Source organism: Leucopleurus acutus (assembly GCF_964270905.1).
Source record: "Leucopleurus acutus genome assembly, chromosome: 5".
NCBI lineage: Eukaryota > Metazoa > Chordata > Mammalia > Artiodactyla > Delphinidae > Leucopleurus > Leucopleurus acutus.
Genome location: NC_139147.1, coordinates 55,466,934 through 55,488,223, shown reverse-complemented (window position 1 = coordinate 55,488,223; position 21,290 = coordinate 55,466,934). Strand labels below are relative to the sequence as shown.

The window sequence follows — 21,290 nt, the reverse complement described above, 5'->3', positions numbered from 1 at the left end:
TTGTTAATTTGGTCTTCAAACATACAGTAATCTTCTATACATATGCAGTGAACAGATATATTACAGGATTAGCTCACACTTATCTGATTACTTGAAATGTTCTAGTTTGTTTAGAACTTGAGCATCAATAATTTACATATCAAAGTATTAACATTGATTACATTTATGGTTTTACATTAGGTATTGGTAAAGAGATTATTTTTATTATTTTTTAAAACAAATACATCCAAAATTATATATTTAAAAACTGTTTCCCCTTCAGTGAGTCACCTTGAGAGGCTACATCCTTCTTCCAACAATTCAGCCTTTTTGGAAAAAGTCCCTCATGGGACAGGGATTGGGATAAATTGTTAGATTGTTACTATCTTTGAGAGAAAATTAACTTTAATACTGATCATCTTAACTGTTTTCGAGTCCAAACTGTATTACCAACTTTGTCACATTTTTCACCTTATTTGTCTGACTTGACCCAAATAACTTGTGATTGTTTCTATGCAATGATCCATGGTCAGACAACAGGATGTTTCCACATGCCAATAGTCAAAGGTGTCAGATATCCCATAGAAGTTTCTAAAATATTTAAATCCTGGTACCATCCTGGCAATGACTGTTGTTGTCTCCCAAGTAGAGTTCTTTGGATATGCTAATTCTGGTGTTTTTATTATAAAGTGAATCACATTAATATCTAGTTAGTTATCCCTTGTATGCACATGAATATTTTCTTTAAACATATAACATTGTGTTTTTTGGCTCACAACTCTTACTTTCTGCCTAACTATTGCCCACAGCAAAGCAGCCCAGGTCCCAAAGCTTGAACCTGTATGTCTTAGTGTTCGCCTATCAATCAATTCCTTAACAGAAATTTGCTGAGGACCTAGATTTTAGTCACCTCAGGGCCTACTCTGCTAAGGGTTGTGAGAAACACAAACCAGAGACATCATCCTGGCACTCAAGGTACTGAGGATATAATTGCAAAGATGTCTTAGACCAAAATTTTACTAGTTTCCAAAGTTTAACAAGTAAATGTATTTAGCAACTACTTGTTTTGATCACTTCCTCTTCACTCCACTGGTGAGAGAGGGATTCCTATCCTAGGGTTATGGGAATGGCTGAACATATGACCCCTGACACTGGACAGATGAGATTGACAGCAGCTTATAAGTCACATATACTCACAGCCTGGGGGAGGAGGACACTGCCTGCCATGTGAGGTCACATGGAAGTTACACTTGGGAGCAGAATGAAAAAGCGAAAGCTGTGGGAGCCGGGCTTTGTAGTAATAATAGGGTGAGGTGACACTGATTCTCACTGGAGGATGTGATTGGCTTCTTTGAATATGGGCTTGCAGGTAACTGAAATCCCTTGCTCAAGAATAAGCAGGCTCGGGACTTCCCTGTTGGCGCAGTGGTTAAGAATCCACCTGCCAATGCAGGGGACACGGGTTGGAGCCCTGGTTCGGGAAGATCCCACATGCCCGCAGAGCAACTAAGCCTGTGCACCACAACTACTGAGCCTGCGCTCTAGAGCCCATGAGACACAACTACTGAGCCCGTGTGCCACAACTACTGAAGCCTGCATGCCTAGAGCCCATGCTCTGCAACAAGAGAAGCCACTGCAATGAGAAGCCGGTGCACCACAGTGAAGAGTAGCCCCCGCTCGCTGCAACTAGAGAAAGCCCGTGTGCAGCAACAAAGATCCAATGCAGCCAAAAATAAATAAATAAATAAAATTAAAAAAAAAAAAAGAAGAAGCAGGTTCTGTGCCTGTTCCCATGATAAAGAATGTTGCATGGCTGGATGACCTAACCCACTGTAGTACATGGGGAAGGGAACCCCTGATCAGGTCATTTGAGGCTTTCCTGGTGTTCCCCTGATGTCAAAGCCCACAAAATATTGGACCTTAATTTTAGGCCTAATACTACATTACTATTTATAAAACTTTGAATGAAATGCTGTGGAAAACTTAAGCATTTGTTAAAAATAGCCCTTGCCCTTAGGATGTATGCAGTCAAATAGGATATTTGTAAGTCTAATAAATGTAGAAATATGTGTCAGGATAAATGCAGTAAAGGCACAGACAAAGGCCCACAGCGCTCAGAAGAGCAGAGGTCACCTCTGCCTGCAGGAATCTAGGAAGGCCTGCTGGGAAGGGGGTTAAATTTTCAGCTGGGGCTGAAGAAATGGATATGATTTCAGCAGGTGAGAAGAGGAAGATAGTGAGCATGTGAAGGGACAGGCAAGAGCAAAGCCTTAGAGACAGGAAAGCAATGGACACATTTCAAAATCTGCTTAGAGCTCGGAGTATACAGACGGAAGTATCTAGAAGTAAAAAAGGAGGGTCAGGCTGTGAAGGGATCTTAATGAATTTTGACAGTTTTTTAGGCAATGGGGAGCCAGAGAAGTTTCCACATCGGGCAATGGGGCAGTCAGAGATGCTTGGGTTTAATCTGGTGGGTTTATGTATGGGGTCTGGGATGGGAGGAAAGCTAGGGTTAGGGCAATTAAGAATCTATTACAGCAGGTGAGAAATAGAGGCCCTGAATCAGGACAGCAGACATGGAAATAATAAGAAAGTAACAGATGTAAAAAGAGAGGAAGGCAGAATTGATAAGATTTGAAGAAGGAGAGGTTACAGCATTAATGTTCAGAGTCAGGGCAACTGACTTAGACCATATACTGTGTGCTAGAAGACAATTGATGCTACGGGACAGAACATAATTACTTTTTTTCCTGACCTATTTGGAAATTAATTTGCTAGAAGGCCTCAAATTTATTAGGGGTTTTATACTTCCTAAGCATTGGAGAAATAGAGAAGACCCTGAAGAAATAGCGTTTTTTCCCTCCTCAGTGGTTTAATTGTTACGTTTTGAGCTGTGACATCTACTTGCTTTGCATAAAACATCCATTCATCTCCAAACAGAAGATGGCTTCATTGGTGTCCCAGGGACACGATGGTCCTCATGTATGGAAGGTGGCTCTGCTGGAGATGGGGGCTGCTGCTCCCTGTGAGGCTTTGCCACATCCCTCTTGTTAACAGGCACCATCCCAGGAGATGCTTACATTTTTAAATGATTCATTCTAGTGTTCACTGAAGGTTGACTATTTCTGTGGTAGGAAAATATGCAATACAAGATGGAGTCCACACCTCTAAGACCCTGTACCGGTGACTCAATTGTTTAGTTTTATCAGGTTCTCCTTCCTCCTGCTTGTTCTCCTCCACATTTCTCACTTTGCCAAGAACTTGCAAGGTCAGTGCCGCCAGGAGCAAGACTTTGCATATTTACTCACTGCATCATCCCCCACCTGGATGCTTGGGAGGAAAGAAGATGTGCCAGAGCCCTTCAGTACAAGAGTTATTGATGGAATGTCATTCAATACATTTTCTATAAAGTGCAGATTCTAAGTCTATGAGACTAGACAAAAGAGGTAGAAAACCATAGTCCGTATATTGGAATGATAGACTCAGGTGGATAAAAAACATGTTCTTCAAGAATGTAATAATCCAAATTAGACCCACTCGTATGCTCCAGTGGCATAATTTTGAACAAAGGATTCTAAACCACAAACAAATTTTCTTTTCATATATCACCCAGCCAGAGCCTTGACTCGGAGTTGGTGTGTTCCTTCTCCATGAAAATATTCAAGCATAGGCTAACCTACTTTTTAGAGAGAAATTGTAAATGGAATTCAAGGAGCTTTTCGGTGGGTTGGGCCAGACCTATGTCTCTCCCAAACCTGAGCATTTGTGGTTCTTAGGTACAAAGGATTGGCAGAGAATCATGAAATCTATGTTGTTGGACCAAGGGGTCATGGTTCTATCTTGGAACTCTCATGATATTTTCTGTTTGCTTTGTAGTCTACATATTATGTGCATGTCTTGTCTTCTCAGTTAGATGCTCTGCAGCCAGAGCCCATGTCTGATTCTTCTGTTGTAACCCAAAGTGTTTGGTAGAGTGATTTGTTCATAGAAGGCATTTCAAAAATGTTTGTGGAGTAGATAAATGAACATACAAATCCACAAATAGATTTGCAAATGTAGGAATCCTTCATCTTTCCCCCCCCATACCTGTTTTTCCCCCTGTGTATATACCCTATATTGGTTAATGGCAGCATCCACTACCCATTTGCTCAAACCAAAACCTGGTCATCCTTCCTCTTTCTACTACACTTTCTACTACACCCCACGTTCTATCCATTAGCAAGCTATGACTCAGCTCTACTCTCCACCAGCATCACGTTTCAGTGACCTCTCACAGTCTCCAACACTATCAATCAACTAGATCAGCGTTCAGCAAACTATGGCCCTGTGGGCCAAAGTCAGCCTGTAGCCTATTTTGTAAATAAAGTTTGAATGCAACATTGTCACACCTGTTTTATTTACATATTGTCAATTAGTGTTTTCAGGACTGAAATGACTGAGTTGATGGCAAAGGAGCAGCAGAGACTCTGTGGCCCACAAAGTCTAAGAGCTTTACTATATGGCCCTTTAGAGAAAAAGCTTTCTGATGCTGTCATCAGTTTTCTATCACATATCCTTTCTTGGTTGCTTTTTTAAACAACCCTTTAAACATGTAAAAACCATTATTAGCTCATTGGCTTTCCAATACAGACCATAGGCAGGATTAGCCCATAGGCTTTACTTTGCCAACCCCTTCCTAAACAAATAATCCTTTTCAAGTATTAATTAAATCACATCACTTAAAAAATCTCCAAAGGCCTCCCATTACACTTAAAGTAAAATCCAAATGTCTTACCATGGCCTATAAAGCCTTTGGGATCCAGTACTGCATCTCTCCTTCCACGCACTCTCTCCGACTAGCTCTGCTCTGTCCACACTTGCCTCTGGTAGGACCTGAAATTTGCCAAGGGTGCTCCTGCCTCAGGGCCTTTGCACTCTTCATTTTTCTGCCCAGTACAGTTGTGCACAGGTCTTCTCAGGATTTGCTCTTCTCATTCAGGTCAGAGGGTTTTACTGGACTCTCCTACTAAAATAGCTCTCACATAGCCCCAGTCATTCTCTCTCTTTACTTTGCATGATTTCTTCAGAGCCTTTATGGGAAACTAAGTTATTTATTTAGTGTTTACTTGTTTATTGTCTGTCTGCTCCACTAGAATGTAAGTACCCTGAGGACAGACACTTTGTGAATGTGGCTCATGGCTTCATCCCCAGCTCCTGCTGGTGCCTGGTACCTAGTAGGTATTTAATAAATATTTGTTGAATGGATGATTGGCTAATTATATGTAGTGAAGCTCCTTTCTCCTTGTCAACTAATTAGGTTCATAGGAAAGAATTTACATTGACCCTCTACTGAAAATACTGCTTACTGGTGTTTTTCTCAGCTGCTGTTCATCTGTATCTCCAACAGCCAATGGGCATCTTTTCCATCCTTGAAGAGGAATGTATGTTTCATCAGGCTGCAGATGTGACTTTCAAGACCAAACTTTCTGACAACCATTTTGGAAAGCCAGTTCATTTCCAGAAGCCCAAGCCTGACAATAAGAAGAAAGATGAAGCTCACTTTGACCTTGTCCATTGTGCAGGAGTGGTAAGTTACCTCTAGACCTTCAGCCCTGAATTTTCCTGCCTCTGTTTCAAATGTACTCAGCCCCAAATCCTTAGATAATATATAAGTAAAGTTTAGATTAAAGAGATGAACAAAATAAATCTCAGGTCCCCAAAAAAAGTTGGTGTAGCCTTTTAGCACTTAGGATATGAAACACCCATACTATAAAAACAGAGGTCAAAAATCTCAAAATCGACTCTGTCACCCCAACTCAAAGTAAAACAGCTTCAGAAAGTTATGGAGACCATCAAAGACATGGGCTTTTCCTTACTTGTCCTTCCTTTCAACTTAACATTGTGTGAACGAGTGATTTCAATTGATCTTTTTATTGAAGATTTTTTTTCCCTTCTCTCATAAAGAGTACTGTGAAGTAATGGTCTCCAAACTATGACCAACAAAGATTCCTAATAACCCTCACTCCCTCTCCTCATTTCCCCACTGGAGTGTGTGTGTGTGTATGTGTGCGTGCACATGCCCCTTCTTTCTGCTTTTATGCTTCTGGTCAGTAATTTTGAATGGCACAAAAAGAGAACTGACGAAGGATAAAATAATACTTTGACCTAAAAATAACCTGCCAGTTGTACCTAGATATGCTTGTAAATCTCTTCTTTGATATCCTTGAATATTAATTATAATGATATTTATAGTAAAATATCATTGATAATGTTTTTGGAATGCTTACTGTGTGTCAGAGACAGTTGTTTTATTGCATCTGTTCTTGCCTATGAAGGAGGGCTGATGTGAATTGTTTCTCCTGGAAACGCCATCTATTTCTTCCTCCCTCTCCTTGGTGTTTCTTTCCCTCCCTGATTCTTTCTCCCTCTCCCTCCCTCCCCTTCTCGTCCTTTCTTTCCACAATGTAAATGGTAAAGCCTGAGCATCTCTTTGGGCTGCACATAGATTTCTGGAGTATTTATTCAGTACTGTTACATCAAACTGATTTAAAATTAAAGGACCCACACAATTTATGATTTTTTTAAAAGGAATACACAATTTTCTAAGTAACTTATGCATTCACCTCTTTTGTTACCTGAACTGCATGCCTTTCCAAAGGTGCCTTATAACATCAGTGGCTGGCTTGAAAAGAACAAAGCCTTTCTTAATGAAACAGTGGTGGCTATATTTCAGAAGTCGTCCAACAGACTCCTGGCAAAACTCTTTGAAAATTACATCAGTACCAACACTGGTGAGTTGAAAAATCTTCCTCAATTTTTCAGCCTCCGAATGGAACCCATGTCTGCCTCAGCGCTTATAAAATCCTGGCTTCTTTCCTGTGATATCTGTGTTTGATCCCTGTGGTCTGCGTCATCCCCTCTTATTAGCCTTTCCGTCCTCTGGCTGGTGGTTTTTCAGGGAAATGGTGCTCTAAGGTAGAGAGATTTCAAGGAGACTGCTCCAGCCTGCTTTTATCTTCTACTTAACCAAGCTGAAGAGACAGCAGAAAACCATGTTTTGATAAGTGATTTGGGAGAGATAACAAGCTCCTTTAATACATATCCCCCAAATATCTTGGAATTCTCTTTCACAGTGCTTTTATATTATAGTAATGGGGTTTTTGTAAGCTTCATGAGAGCAGAGATTATGTCTCACTTGTTCAAGTGTATCCTCAAGCATGTAGCAGATGCCTGTTTAGCAGGCACTCCATAAATACTTGCTGACCAACTAACAACCAATCTTGTTCAGTAGTCTGTAATTTACAAAGCACTTTTAGATACATTATCTTACTCAATCCTTGTCCTAGCCCTTTTAGATTCATGTAAAGGGAAATCTCTCCCTATCTTATAGGAGCAAGTACAGAATTAAAGTTTCACAAATCTACTGTTGAAAGATAAACTCAGGCATAGTAAAATTTTTAAGAGTTTATTTGAGGAAAAAGCAATTGAAATTGGGCAGCACCAAATCAGAAGTGGTTAACAGCATTCCACCCACAGGAGCTCAGGGAGAGACTTATAGAAAAAAGGTAGAAGCAAAGTAAAGAAATTATTGATTAACTGTAGCTAAAGCCCAGTTGGCTGTTTGTGATTGGTTGTCCTTAGCATTTTGATTTGGTAACCTTGGGGCATTAACAGACTTAGATTTTGTTTGCTTACATAGGCTGCCACACAGCATTAGAGCCACCTCAGTCTGACGGCCTCCTTGCTTCATTAATTTAACACTACTAAATGGCAAAGGCAAGGTAGGAAACAGGACTTGTGCTTACTAGCCTCGTGCCTATTCCACTCTCACTGTCTTCTGGGAAAAAACAAAACAGAGAGATGGACAGGCTACCTGGATTCAGGATCCAATTCAGACTTCTGCACCGTGATACAAAGCCTTGGAGGACACAGAGGCCAGGTTGCTGCCATTACCCTCACGTCTGGACTACTGCCAGCAGCAGAGGGACACAGTTGTCACAGTTCATAGCTGCCAGATTGGCATCTCCTGAGCAGAACTGGTCTTCAAACACGTTTGGTCCACACTGATTAAAAAAAAAAAAAAATTGGAAGTTCTCACGTACACATTTGGGTTTCCTTTTTCTTTTGAAAAATGGAAATTATGGGAAAATAGAAAATCTGGCCAGTCTGGTTTCAGATGCCCTTGTAGCAATGGGGCAAACTGTACTAGCTGTTCTTTAAGTGGGATGTGTCCTCTTGCTTTCTGACATTCTCACCCTCTTGTCTTACACCCAGCTTCAAGCTCACTCCTGTCCCCGGTTGCCTGCTTTGGGACTCCTGATGGCATGGCCAGGGAATGGAGAGAATTTAGCACTTCCCAGCCGCATTAGCACATGATGACATAATTCAGAAGCATGCCTGAAATCCTGTTGGCCCGCCTCAAGAGGAGCTTGAGAAATGGAATCTATTGTGTATGGACCCTGAAAATCTGCAGGTAGTGCGTTTGCTTGATTCTAATAGCTTCTAAAGTACCTCTGAGAAGTCTGATAAACAGTGGCCACATAAGTGTATGGCTCCCAGATGAGTAATTCTCTGGTCATAAGAAATCGGAGAGTTGTTTGGGCAGAGAATGAGAGAGGAAATTATCTTCTGACTCTTCCGGGTGTGCTGTGTTCTTTTGAACTAGAAGAGAATTGTCCAGAATGTCCTTTTTCATTATTTTTTAAGGACCCCCTGAAAAAGGACTTGCCTCCAAGTTTCTGACTCATCCCAATTAAATTACTCATAATAACCATACTTTCTTCTGGAGAATCCAAGTACTGTAAACCAGTTACAATTCTTTTAAAAAATTAAAGGAAGGTAGTAGTATCCCCTTTCCATGGGGAAGTACAAAGAAGTCAAGTGATTCACTTGGAAGGCTTGGGGCATGTCAATAGGACATCAGTGATTAAACTTCATGACATCTGCCCCAGCACAGTTGCTACTCAAGCTAGAGAGTATTTTATCAGTTTTTCATATTGACAGCTGGCCCTTTTTTTCCAGATTGCCTATGGGTTTTGTTGTTATGCTTTTGTACCTTCATGAGTTAGCACTACACAAATGTTTGTAAAACAGTTTGGCTTAGCGTAGATTCCTTTGCTTCAAGAAAGTGGGAATAGATTGTTTTTATAAATTACAGAAGTAATGCATGAGTGTTGCCCCAAACACAGACAATATAGAAAAACTAAAAAGAGGAACATAAAAGTTACCTTTGATCTCACATAGAGAGATCACAATTGCTAATATTTTAGTGTATACTCTACCCAACATTTTTTATGTATATAGTCACCCGTAATACAATCACACTTAAAAACATGTATACACATTCAGTATCATAATATACAAACTATTTTGTAGCCTAATTTTTCTCTCAAAATAAATCCGAGCAATCTTCCCATGCCAGTTCTATGGATCTGCATCATCATTTTAAAAGATTGCAGTGTTTCATTGTACGCATACTCTTTCATAATTTAAGTAACCAATCTCCTGTTGGTAGACAGTTGTTACCATTTAAATTTTTTGCTTATTTTTTTTTAATGACTAAACAATGCTGCAGTGAGTATCTGTGCACAGTTGCCTATTTCCTTAAGGAAAAGCACCAGAAATAGACTTTTGTGTTGAGACATGAATATTTTTAAAACTTTTGGTAGACATAGCCATATTGCTTCTAGAACTTTGACACATTTATGCTTTCATCAGCAGGGTTTGGTAATGTGACAGAAAAGGGCCTTTTTAGTGCTTTTCTTCTTTTTTTAGCTCTACACTTTGGGGAGAAGAAAGGCAAGAAAGGAGCTTCATTCCAAATGGTTGCATCTCTGCATAAAGTAATTTTTAATTGCATCTATTCATATATTAACTACCTCAAAATCTGCATATGTTATTACTTATTTGAAATTTTACATCTTCAAATAAGGATAAAGTATCTGAAGTTAACCAAGTTGGAAAAGTTAAAGATTATCTTGATATTAATGGACTTTCGTGGACACTGTCAGTGTCCTACTTAGATCCCCTTTATCAGCCCATCTTACCATTTACGAAAATATTAGCTCATAATAACTCACAGTTGCCAGAATTGCCCTTGGTCGAATGGGAAGCTAATTTGTCTCCTTACTCTCCTCTTCAGATTCTGGCCCCTCCCTTGTCTCAAGGAGGTACCAACTGTAGTATAATTGGTGCATTTGTGCTCAGAGCTTCTGCAGGACTCAGACTAAACTGAGTCCATACCACTGCTTTTTTCTCCCCCTGCCCTACTGTACTTCCCTCCTTCTCCAAATAAATCTCTTGAACGAGAATCTCCATCTCAGATTCTGCTTCCAGAGAAACTGAGCTAAGATAAAAATTTTCCAGGCAGGAAACTTGAGAAACAGTTTCTTTCTTCAAGCCATTTTATTGCCCATTCATAAAGTATTGCTACCAAATTTAAAACAGGTAGATATGATACACAACAGAACTATGTCAGTCAGATAAATATTGACTTGTCAAGGGAAGGAAATAATGTATTTTGATAAGCAGGGAAGAATGTTGAATTCATTATTTTATTGTTGCTATGCATCTGGCTTTAAGACTAAGCTGGTCAACATGGAGACTTTTGTGACATAGATTGGTGTTTTTAATGATTTGCAAAGTGATTTTGTGTTGGTTATGATCTCTGTTTTAGGAAAACCTAAATAAGTTGATGACTAACCTGAAATCAACAGCACCTCATTTTTGAGATGCATAAATCCCAATGTGAACAAAATGTCAGGTAAATAGATTTCTTTATAATCCACACTAGGAAATTCATTTGATTTAAGCTATGTTGAATGTCTTTTAATGAAATATTTACCAGTTTGTTTTATATAAGGGTAGATTTTCAGATAGAAAAGCTAAAATAAGTTAAAAGTGAGTTTTTTAAACCTCCTCAAGATTGCCTTTGAATTGAGTTTCAAGTGGACATACAGAAGGATTTCACAAAGCAGACTCAATTGGATAACATTAGAATGCTTGACATTATCATTTAAATTCCTCCTTGAATTTCATGCTAAAATGTGGATGAGCTTCTGTGCCATTGTCTACAAGGGCAAAGTATAATAAGAAGGGATTGAATAATCAATTTGGGGATTAAAGTAGATATTTAAGCATAAAGGAAATCATTTGTTCTAAATTATCTAAATTGACCATAAAGAGAGTTTCTAAATCCATTTCTAATTGTTGAGAACTCCCTCTAGTCTTCCTTCATAATAGTAATATCTTCCCTCTCCTTAAAACTACCTGTCTCTTTAGTTATGTACTTCTGGGCAGTAGATACTTTTTAAGAAGTATTTTATTTTTCTTCCAATTTTATTGAGATATAATTGGCACGCAGCACTCTATACGTTTAAGGTATACAGCATAATGGTTTGCCTTACATACATCATGAAATGATTATAAGTTTAGTTGACATCCATTGCCTCTTATAGATACAAAAAAAAGAAAGAGAAAAAAAAATGTTTCCTTGTGATGAGAACTCTTAGTATTTACTCTCTTAATAACTTTCAACATACCATACTGCAGTGTTAACTATAGTCATCATGTTGCACATTACATCCCTTGTACTTGTTTATCTTAAAAATGGAGGTTTGTATCTTTTGACCACCTTCATCCAAGTTCCACTCCTCCACCTCACCTCTTGTAACCACAAATTGAATCTCTTTTTCTATGAGTTTGTTTGGTTTTTGAAGATTCCACATTTAAGTGAGTGTGTCTGGCATTTTCACCATAAGCTTCTTTGCTATTAACATCTTTGCCCCAAGCATTTTTGCTGCAAACGTTTTCCCCACATAACTAATTGGCCATAAGGCAATTTTGTCATAAAAGATAAAATAACAAAAAATAAAAGAGGGACATTAAAAAGGACATAATGAAACATGAAAAATGAATAACAAAATTAAAAAGACTATTGTGAAATGTAAAATATTTGAATAAATTTAAAATGTGTGTAGATTCACGACAATATGGTACAAATATCTGATTTTACTTTGTGGGTTGAACCTAAGCATTTATTTTCCAAGTCTTTGTTCATAGTTCATTGTACATTTTTTGGCTTGTTGATTCATCTCCTTGTTCTGCATCACACATTTTCTTTTTTGCTAAAATTTCTTCCCTCATTGAGAGAGGTATCGGTTTCCAAATACTAGGATACATGTTTGTAACAGCTTTGTGTTGTGTTATGAAAGCCTTCCACACTGTTGTTTGTTCTTGGCATATTGTCACATGTCTGTTGGTAGATGTTCCAAGTTCTATGGAAAATGTGGGTTCAACTCTGCACCTCTGAGGCCCTCAGCCTCTTTCAGATTCATGTATAGAAAATGGGAGTATTGTGTCAATGGAGAAATGAAACCAAATTGTCAACCAGTTGAAACCAAACTGTCAACCAGTTATTTTATCTTTTATGGCAAAATTGCTGCATGGCCAATTAGTTATGCGGTGAAAACATTTGTAGCAAAAATGCTTTTGACAAAGAAGCTTATGGTGAAAATATCTAGAACCATAAATGAGATTGTATGGTATTTGTCTTTCTCTGTCTGGCTTATTTCCCTTAGCATAATGCCCTCGAGGTCCTTCTGTGTTATCACACATGGCAGGATTTCCTCCTTTTATATGGCTGAATAATATTCCATTATACACATATACCACAACTTTTTTATCCATTCATCCATCAGTGGACACTTAGAATGTTTCCATTTCTTGGCTTTTGTAGTGAATACTTTTTGATGAATGGATGGTGCTAGGGCGGTGATGAGATAGATAGGTGGTTGTGAATTATTTATGTTTTTAATTAACAAAACAAAGTTTTTACAGATATTAATTACATGGATCACTTTCCTTACATCTTGGATTTGAAGATTCTCAGGCTTCTGTTTGGAATTACAGGCTTCTGTGGAGCTTGGTTGGAGGCTGTCAGCCTCAAAGTTGTATATGTGACAAGCACTTATGTCTTCAGAGCACTAATCACCCTTGGAATATGTAGCCAGATGTTGTTGATTCTGATTTCTGAGGTTCTGTAGTACCTTGCATTTTTATTAACCTCCTGTAATGAAGACTCCCATCTTGACAGCCTGTGACCTATTCTGGGAAAGTGTGATGCTAAACAATGATGCTGCAGTTTGAGTTTTTGCAATGCAAACCCTTCATGTGCATTCACGCTGTATGTTTTTGCTTCATTGTTTCTTATCAGCTGGGTTTCTGAATGCATCTAGGGACACTGCTTCCATCTAGCAAGGAATCTAATTAGCTACCTCTATTTTGGAGCAATTCTGTTACCTGTTAGAGTTGACTCCCATCGAATCAGCTCTGATTTCAGCAGGGTTTTTTTTTTTCTATGTCTTAAGAGAAAGTCATAAGAAAAGCTTCATGATCTAATCAAAACAGTTCTTCATATGTCCTTAAAGGGAATGAGCATGCTTGACCCTATTGTGTCATAGAACTCCACTTCTGCTCCTTCTTACAGATGATCTGTTTCTGTCTATGAAAGGGATGGGAGTGCAGGACTATGAATATATGGCTTAGAGTTTATTTCTGTGACCCCAGGCATAAGCAGAGAATCATCTCATTCCATTTTCCTTATAACACTCTAGCAGGTCTTTGTTAGGAGAGTGCTGCTTGGCTTCTTCCAGAAGCCTTGCTGAGAGCCAGATACAGTGGCTCATTGGTTGGCTTTTCTAAGGCTCCTGTCAGAGATTGCAGCTGCAGTTCTAGTGGGCTCCATCTCAGGAACAAAGGGGTACTAGGAGAATGCTTATACTATCGAATACAACTTAGGCTTTCTCAAGATAATCAGGAGAGAACGTAGGCCGGGATGTGGCCCATTCTTTCCTAATACAGAACAGTAAACACAATGTTGTGGCTGTTGTCACCTTCCCCTTTCATTGTATTCCCCCTTCTTGTAATCCCTCCCCTTCTTACTTGGAGATGCCAGTTCTCTTTTGTGTTTTATCCCCTCTTTAGCTGGTTTTTGGCTGGCAAATGAGTATAATGCCAGTCATTTACATTCTAGCAAAAATGTATTTTTTTCATCTTCTAGGAGTATTTGCTTATAAAATCTTGACTAACTGTGAACTAAAGGTTTCATTCCAGGTAAATCCTATTCGGAGACTCCTACATAATAGGATGGGTACTTTGAGTGCCATGAGGCTGGGAGTGAGTGAATCCTCTTACCTATGACGTAGAGAACACTAGATTCAAACTCTTTTAACCTCAGATGCAGCAATTAGGACAAAATCTAGGGTAAGCATTTTTTTAGACATGGACTCATTGTGACCGTTTTTCTTCAGATGTAATGGATGCTTATTTGGTTCTACAGCAGCTGCGCTGTAATGGTGTCTTGGAAGGGATCAGGATATGCAGTGAAGGTTTTCCAAACCGACCGCTGTCTGCTGATTTTAAACAAAGGTAAACATACATCCCAGGATCCAAGAAGCCTGGGGCAGTCCATTTCGTTTTCTTCTCTTGGAGTGTTTAGGCATGCATTGTTTGTTTTGTTGATATCCTCCAGACTACAGATCGATGTGTTTTGGTGGCGGTGAGATATATGATAACAGAGTTCCATTATTATTTCCCCTTAAACCCAACATCTATGTAGATGTAATATCCTTAAATCTCTATTACTGGATAATAGACCCACATATAGAAGAAATATATAGAGAAGAACGATATGGAGGCTGAATTGAGTCTCTGAAATGTTGTATGTACTTAATCGTAGCTGCCATCCAAGCAGACTGTTGCTTTACTAGCAATCCTGTGAGAGGAAGGAAGCCAGCAGGGAGTGCAGCAGAAGGCAGAAGAGGCACCTTTGCTTTCTATTTCCCAAATTCTAAATGTGTAAATTATAGGTGATCAAGCAAATGTGAGCAAAGTAGAGTAGAGTAGAAAGAGTACCTGTGTCAGAATTAAGAAGTATATTTCTAGCTTTCCACCAATTCACCATTAGGGTGAGGGAATCTTGGAAAAGACCTTTAACGTGTCTGCTTTTCAGTTTCCTTATCTGCACGATAGAGATGTACTTAAGCCTGCCTCTTTCTTTCTCTTTCTCCTAATCTCTCCCTCCCTCCCTCCCTAATTGAGCCGAGAATCAAGTGAGGTGGTCTCTACAGCACTATGAAAAGTACAAACTATTATTCCAAAGTAAGGAATTATTGCTCGTATCCTCATTATTACTGCCAAGAGTTTTGTGAAAATTGAACATATTGGTAGGAGGGGTGGAAGTCTATATATACCTCCTTTTGTTTCACTTGTCCAGATTTTTCTTTATTTGCACCTCAACCTCAGGATTTATTCTTTACTTATTTTAAATTAGGTACTACATTCTGAACCAAAGGGCCTTTCCAAAGAGCAAGTTTGTGAGCAGCAGAAAAGCAGCTGAAGAATTACTTGGCTCCTTGGAGATAGACCATACACAGCACCACTTTGGAATCACTAAGGTAACCAGAGAACTACAAAGAATGCTTTTGGAGAAGAGTGGGAGGAAAGTCTGTGTATCTTAAAATACCCATGAAAGTGCAATTATAAGGCATTCTACAGCTCTTGTGACCACAACTAATACAAACAGAGCTCCGGTGAAACTGAAAACTTCAGCACTATTTGAGAGAGCGAATTCAAAATTCAATGTTTTTTGAACCTCAGTCTTGACTACATTTACATTTTTATAATTATTCATCTAAGCAAGTTTGTGCCAAGATATAAAATACTGAATCAACTTTAGTGTGCTAGAAAATGTGTATACACATCAGAGCTAGACAAAATTGAACCAACTTACTGGAGATAACTGCTTGTGAACTGATTCATCCACAAGTACACTTTCAGGAAATTAATTCTGAAAGACTGTCTAAAAATGTTAAGGTCGGGCTTCCCTGGTGGCGCAGTGGTTGAGAGTCCGCCTGCCGATGCAGGGGACGCGGGTTCGTGCCCCGGTCCGGGAAGATCCCACATGCCGTGGAGCGGCTGGGCCCGTGAGCCGTGGCTGCAGAGCCTGCGCGTCCGGAGCCTGTGCTCCGCAATGGGAAAGGCCACAACAGTGAGAGGCCCGCGTACCGCAGAAAAAAAAAAAATGTTAAGGTCAACCCTACCATCCAAAAAATTAATCCAAAATTAATTTCCTTAAATGTGATTCACTAAATTCTGCTTCATCTTGAAGATCTTAACATGATCCACATATTTTGGGAAACTTCTGACTAGCAGATTTGGTTTTATCCATTAGTCAATATCAGGTTGTTTCTAATGACATCCATATAAAGGCCAAATTATTTGAAGGAGAATTGGAGGGTCTGGGATGAAGAGCTTAAGAAAAAGAACTCTGTTGGACATGATTATAAAATATTACTCAACTCCCACGTTTTGAATACCTGAGAGTCTGTTTCTGCTGATTTTCACTCCTGGTGCCTTGCTTCCTTGTATGTTTAGTTATTTTTGCTGTATACTACTCATCTAGGGCAGGACTAGCATGAGTTGAGACAGCCTCCTAAGGCACAAAATTTAAGGCAGCACTCACTCTTCAGGTTGTATAAGTACTGACTTGTACAACCCTGAAAGTGAGTGCTTCCTTAAAATTTGTGCTTTAGGTACCTCACTCACCTCATCTTGGCCATTACTAATGATTCTTGAAAAAATATTTATGTGTATTTTTTATTGTCTAAGACAAAAGTGACTTTCTCTAGAGCAGAGGTCAGCAAATTATGGCCTAAGGGTCATATCCATGGCCTATTTTTTATATGGCCCCCCTAGATAAATATGGTTTGACATTTTTAAAGGGTTATTTTTAAAGAGGAAGAAGAAGAAATAGAAGAAAGAGAGGAGGTGGAGGAGGAGGGCGATGGGGGTGGGAGTGGAGGTTCTACAGAGACTGTGTGTGGCCTGAAAGCCTAAAAGTATTTACTATCTGGCCCTTTACAGAAAAACTGTGCAGACCCCTGCCTGGGCCTATCTTAAAACGTAAACCAAGTTCCCTAGACAACCTAGACATTACTAATAGATCAGGAGGAGGATAGTGTAAGTTCTTAAGGAACCAATATAACCACAGGATTAAATAAAGTTGTTTTTTTGTGTGTGTGTGGCAAACTTTAGGTTTATAAAACCAAACTTTCTAGAATTTACATTTTACACATTAAGAAATATTAACAAGTAGTACAACTGATAAACAAATACATCAGTCGCTCACACGGCCATTCAACAGGCATTTACTGAATGCCCACTATGAGTAGAAGTAACATCTGACATTTCTTTTAGGTGTTTTTAAAAGCCGGCTTTCTGGGCCAACTGAAAGCAATGAGAGATGAGAGACCATCTAAAGTCTTTACATTGTTCCAAGCCAGGGTACGGGGAAAATTGATGCAAATCAAATTCCAGAGGATTCTGGGAGAGAGGTATGATATCCCCACCCTGCGTCCCCACTGCTAGAGTAATGGTGTGCCTCAGTCAATGTGACTTTAGCTCATTGCCTTACAATAGGTCAGGGTAAAGAGCTCTGCCACCTCTGCTTAGTCTGGGACTTAACTTGAAATTTTTAAAATTATGGAACACCAAACAAAGCACAAAGGGCTTCTATTACCCTATCTAACTAAGAATAAGCATAATTCAGATATTTCTTGCACTGCTTCCAGTCTTCCCTTTGGAGGGATTCTTTATAATTGGCCAAGTCTGGATCTCTGAGAGCAGTGTGACTCATAATTCAAAACAGAAGCAGACCTAGAAGTGTTTGCATGCATCTCACAGCCAGCTCTGTGGGGAAGTTTGCTGCAAAGTAGGTAGGTGTTCTGATCACTTTACAGCCTCCCCTGGGTCAGAAACTTACTCTTGGTGACATGTAACCATAACTCTGTTACTTCATTTCAGGCAGGTTCACTAGGGACATTTATCATCACCTCTGGACACTGAGGCATAGATTTTGTTTAATAGAAGAAAACCTTTAATAGAATCATGGAAAGCAAGCTAACAAAATCTCCAAACAGAGGGACTATGAGTAAGGGATTCTGTGGTTGTCGTGTTTACTTTTTACCATAGCACAGTTTACCTTTTGGAGAGAGGTCCACAGGTCTTGGTATAATTTGCTTACTTGACAGTCTGTTAATTCCCTCTGTTTCCCCGAAGAAGAAAAATATTATTACATGGTGATGTCAAGGATATTAGAGAGACATTTACTAAGAGTCTTCTGTGACCTCCATACAGTGCCCAATGTGGTGTGGGAGTTTATGAGAGTTTGGGGTTCAGGAGACATGCCTTCTATGACCAGTTTTGTAAACTTGGGTAAGACTCTTAATTTCTCAAGTTCACTTTCTTCATCTCTAAAATGAGGTCTTTACTATCCATTCTCTCTAAATCATAGAAGGACTTTAAAGGAATTATTATGTAATATTTAAAATACAAAAAATACAGAAAATATTATAATGCATACTCATGGAACTATCATCAAAGTACATCAGTTCCTAACATTTTCTCTGTAATATCTCACAACTTAAAAATAAATAATTAAAAAAGTTGAAACCTTTGTGTATTTCTCCCTTGATCCAGATCCTATTCCTAGCTCCTGAGATCCTGAATTCGTTTTTATCCCTCTGTTTCATTCATATTTCATATATAAAGCATATAAAGTTTAACATTCTTCTGTAGTTACTCACAATATATTTAAAAAATAAACTAACAGACTCAGTTGAAGCCCCTTGCATATTTCTCCCTTGATCCAAGTTCTGTGGAGATATGCAGGTGTCCTTAAAAAGTTACATGATTTTGCATGTTTTTAGTCTTCACATAAATATGCTCTGTGTATTATCTTAAAATTTGTTCTTTACATTCAGTACTAGCTTTTAAATTTATTAATGTTGATAAATCTAAGGTTAGATTATTGATCTTAACTGGTATATAGTATTCCATCATATGAATATACCACAATTTATTTATCCATTTCCCAGCTCAAGTAAACTTAAGTTATTTAAAAGTTTTTGCTATTACAAACAGTTCTGCAGTGACGTTTTTGTAAATGTCTTCCCCTGCATATATGCAAGAGTTTCTTGAGGGCAGTGTTACTCAAAATGCTGGTCCATTGGCTGATAGTACCTAGGTAGCAGCTGACCGAGGCCCACACTTTGAGTGGCATTTCTCTAAGGTATGAATTATTAGGTTTTAGGCTATACACAACTCCAACTTTATGAGATGTTGCCAAAATGCTTTCTGTTTTGCTTTTTACCAGAAGTATATGAAAGTCCCATGGCTCTATATTCTCACCAACTTCTGGTATTTCAACTTCAAAAACTTTTGCCAGACTTAGTCATATTTCTGACTTTGGGGAAAGATATCGCTTTCCTCTTAATATCATGTTTTCTGTAGATTTTTTTTTGGTAGATATGATTTATTGTATAGAGGACATTCGTTCCATCTTATTTTGTTAAGCACGTTTACCAAGAAAGGGTTAAATTCTTCTTTTGCATCTAACCCATAAATGTGTTGAATTAAATTAATAGATTAAAAAAAGTTAAACCCACTTTGTTTATAAAATATGATATTTTTCATACATTGTGGGATGGGTTATAGTATTATAGTATTTTTGCCTCAATGTTCATGAATAAGTTTGGCCTGTAATTGTTTCTTCTGCTGTTATCTGACTTTGAATCAAGGTTACCTTAACCTCATAAAAGAGTTAGGCAATATTTTCTCTTTTCAAAACATGAAACAATTTATTTTGATTATCTGTCTTTGAGTGCTTGGTAAAATTTGCCTATAAAACCATCTAGATCTGGTGTTTCTTTCATGACAGATTTTACAATTTTGATTTAATTTATTTAATAGATATAAGCCTATTGAGATTTTTTTCTTCTTGAATCAGTTTAGATTAATTCCTTTCTTTTTTTTTTTTTTTTTCAGTACGCGGGCCTCTCACTGTTGTGGCCTGTCCCATTGCAGAGCACGGGCTCTGGATGCATAGGCTCAACGGCCATGGCTCACGGGCCTAGCCGCTCCGCGGCATGTGGGATCCTCCCGGACCGGGACACGAACCCGTGTCCCCCGCATCGGCAGGCAGACTCTCAACCACTGCACCACCAGGGAAGCCCTAGGTTAATTTCTTTAAAAAAAGAAATTTTACAGTTCTTTTAAAATCTTCCAATTTGCTAGATTATAATTTTTAATCTCTATCATATCTACAACTATGTTTCTAGGGCATGATCATAGATTATTTTATTTTAGAGTATTATCATTCCTAGTATTTTTTATTTATGCCTTCTCTTTTTCTTGCTTATTCATGTCAGATGTTTATTTAATTATACCATTTAATAACCCACCTTTAAATTTTTCCTTTATTTTTTTTGTTTTCTTGTTCATTAGTTTCTGACCTCAGCTTTATTCTTTCCTTCCTTCCACTTGCTTGGGTTTATTTTTCTTAATTCACAATTTTTTTCAGTGTGTCTAATCAGCTGCTTAATTCTTCCTTTGCGTATTTGATTTCAATGACTATACTTTTCAGTACTAGACATTTTATATGGTTCTCTTTCAAATCTGTCTGCCCTTTTATCATAGTGGCTCATTTCTTTCTTGTTTTTTTTCAGTTCTTTCCTTTATGTCTTTAATAATTCTTAAGAATTATTTTATGATCTCCACCAGATTGTTCAATTATCTGAAATTCTTGAGGGTTTAATTAAACTTTTTATTGTGGGTGCTCACCCTCACTTATGGTTGAATTTTTTTCTATGTGTTTTTTTTTTTGTTTTTTTTTTTTGCGGTACGCAGGCCTCTCACTGCTGTGGCCTCTCCCGTTGCGGAGCACAGGCTCCGGATGCACAGGCCCAGCGGCCATGGCTCACGGGCCCAGCCACTTCATGGCATGTGGGATCCTCCCAGACCGGGGCACGAACCTGTGTCCCTTGCATCGGCAGGCAGACTCTCAACCACTGCGCCACCAGGGAAGCCCCTCTATATGTGTTTTGTAATTTTGAACTGTAAGCTCATCTTCAAGGGGACTTTAAGAAAATCTCTAGTGCTTGATTTTAGGGTATTTTCTTCAGTGCACTTTTGTATTTTTCCCCCAAGGGCCCAAAGGGTATTTATTACCAGTGTAAAAAAATGATTATGCTAATTTCTTGTGTATTTCTACACTAATCAGGTAGTATAATTTAAATCTCAAACACGCCGGTGGTGCTGGTTCATAGTATATAAAAAACATTCTTAGCGTAGGATCTTTTTTCTTCACCCTGAGCCCAGACCAAATCAGATGTGCTTCTCTTTGACTTCTCTCTGTGCCAGTGGGTGAATTTTTAAATCCTCCTTTTCATTAAGGGTGAAATTCTTTGAAAATCACAGCCTGTCTCTTTATCCAC

General features: G+C 38.6%; 1 protein-coding gene across 1 annotated transcript in view; it reads left to right on the top strand.

Moving 5' to 3' along the window:
• The window catches only part of MYH15 (myosin heavy chain 15), a gene marked incomplete at both ends in the record, with an annotated part of 180,194 nt that overhangs the window by 75,095 nt on the left and 83,809 nt on the right, over positions 1-21,290 (top strand). Inside the window, 8 exon segments of the mRNA XM_082839245.1 lie at positions 5,366-5,545; positions 6,617-6,749; positions 9,733-9,800; positions 10,634-10,682; positions 10,685-10,720; positions 14,268-14,385; positions 15,290-15,413; positions 17,215-17,351. Coding sequence (XP_082695371.1) covers positions 5,366-5,545; positions 6,617-6,749; positions 9,733-9,800; positions 10,634-10,682; positions 10,685-10,720; positions 14,268-14,385; positions 15,290-15,413; positions 17,215-17,351 — 845 coding nt within the window.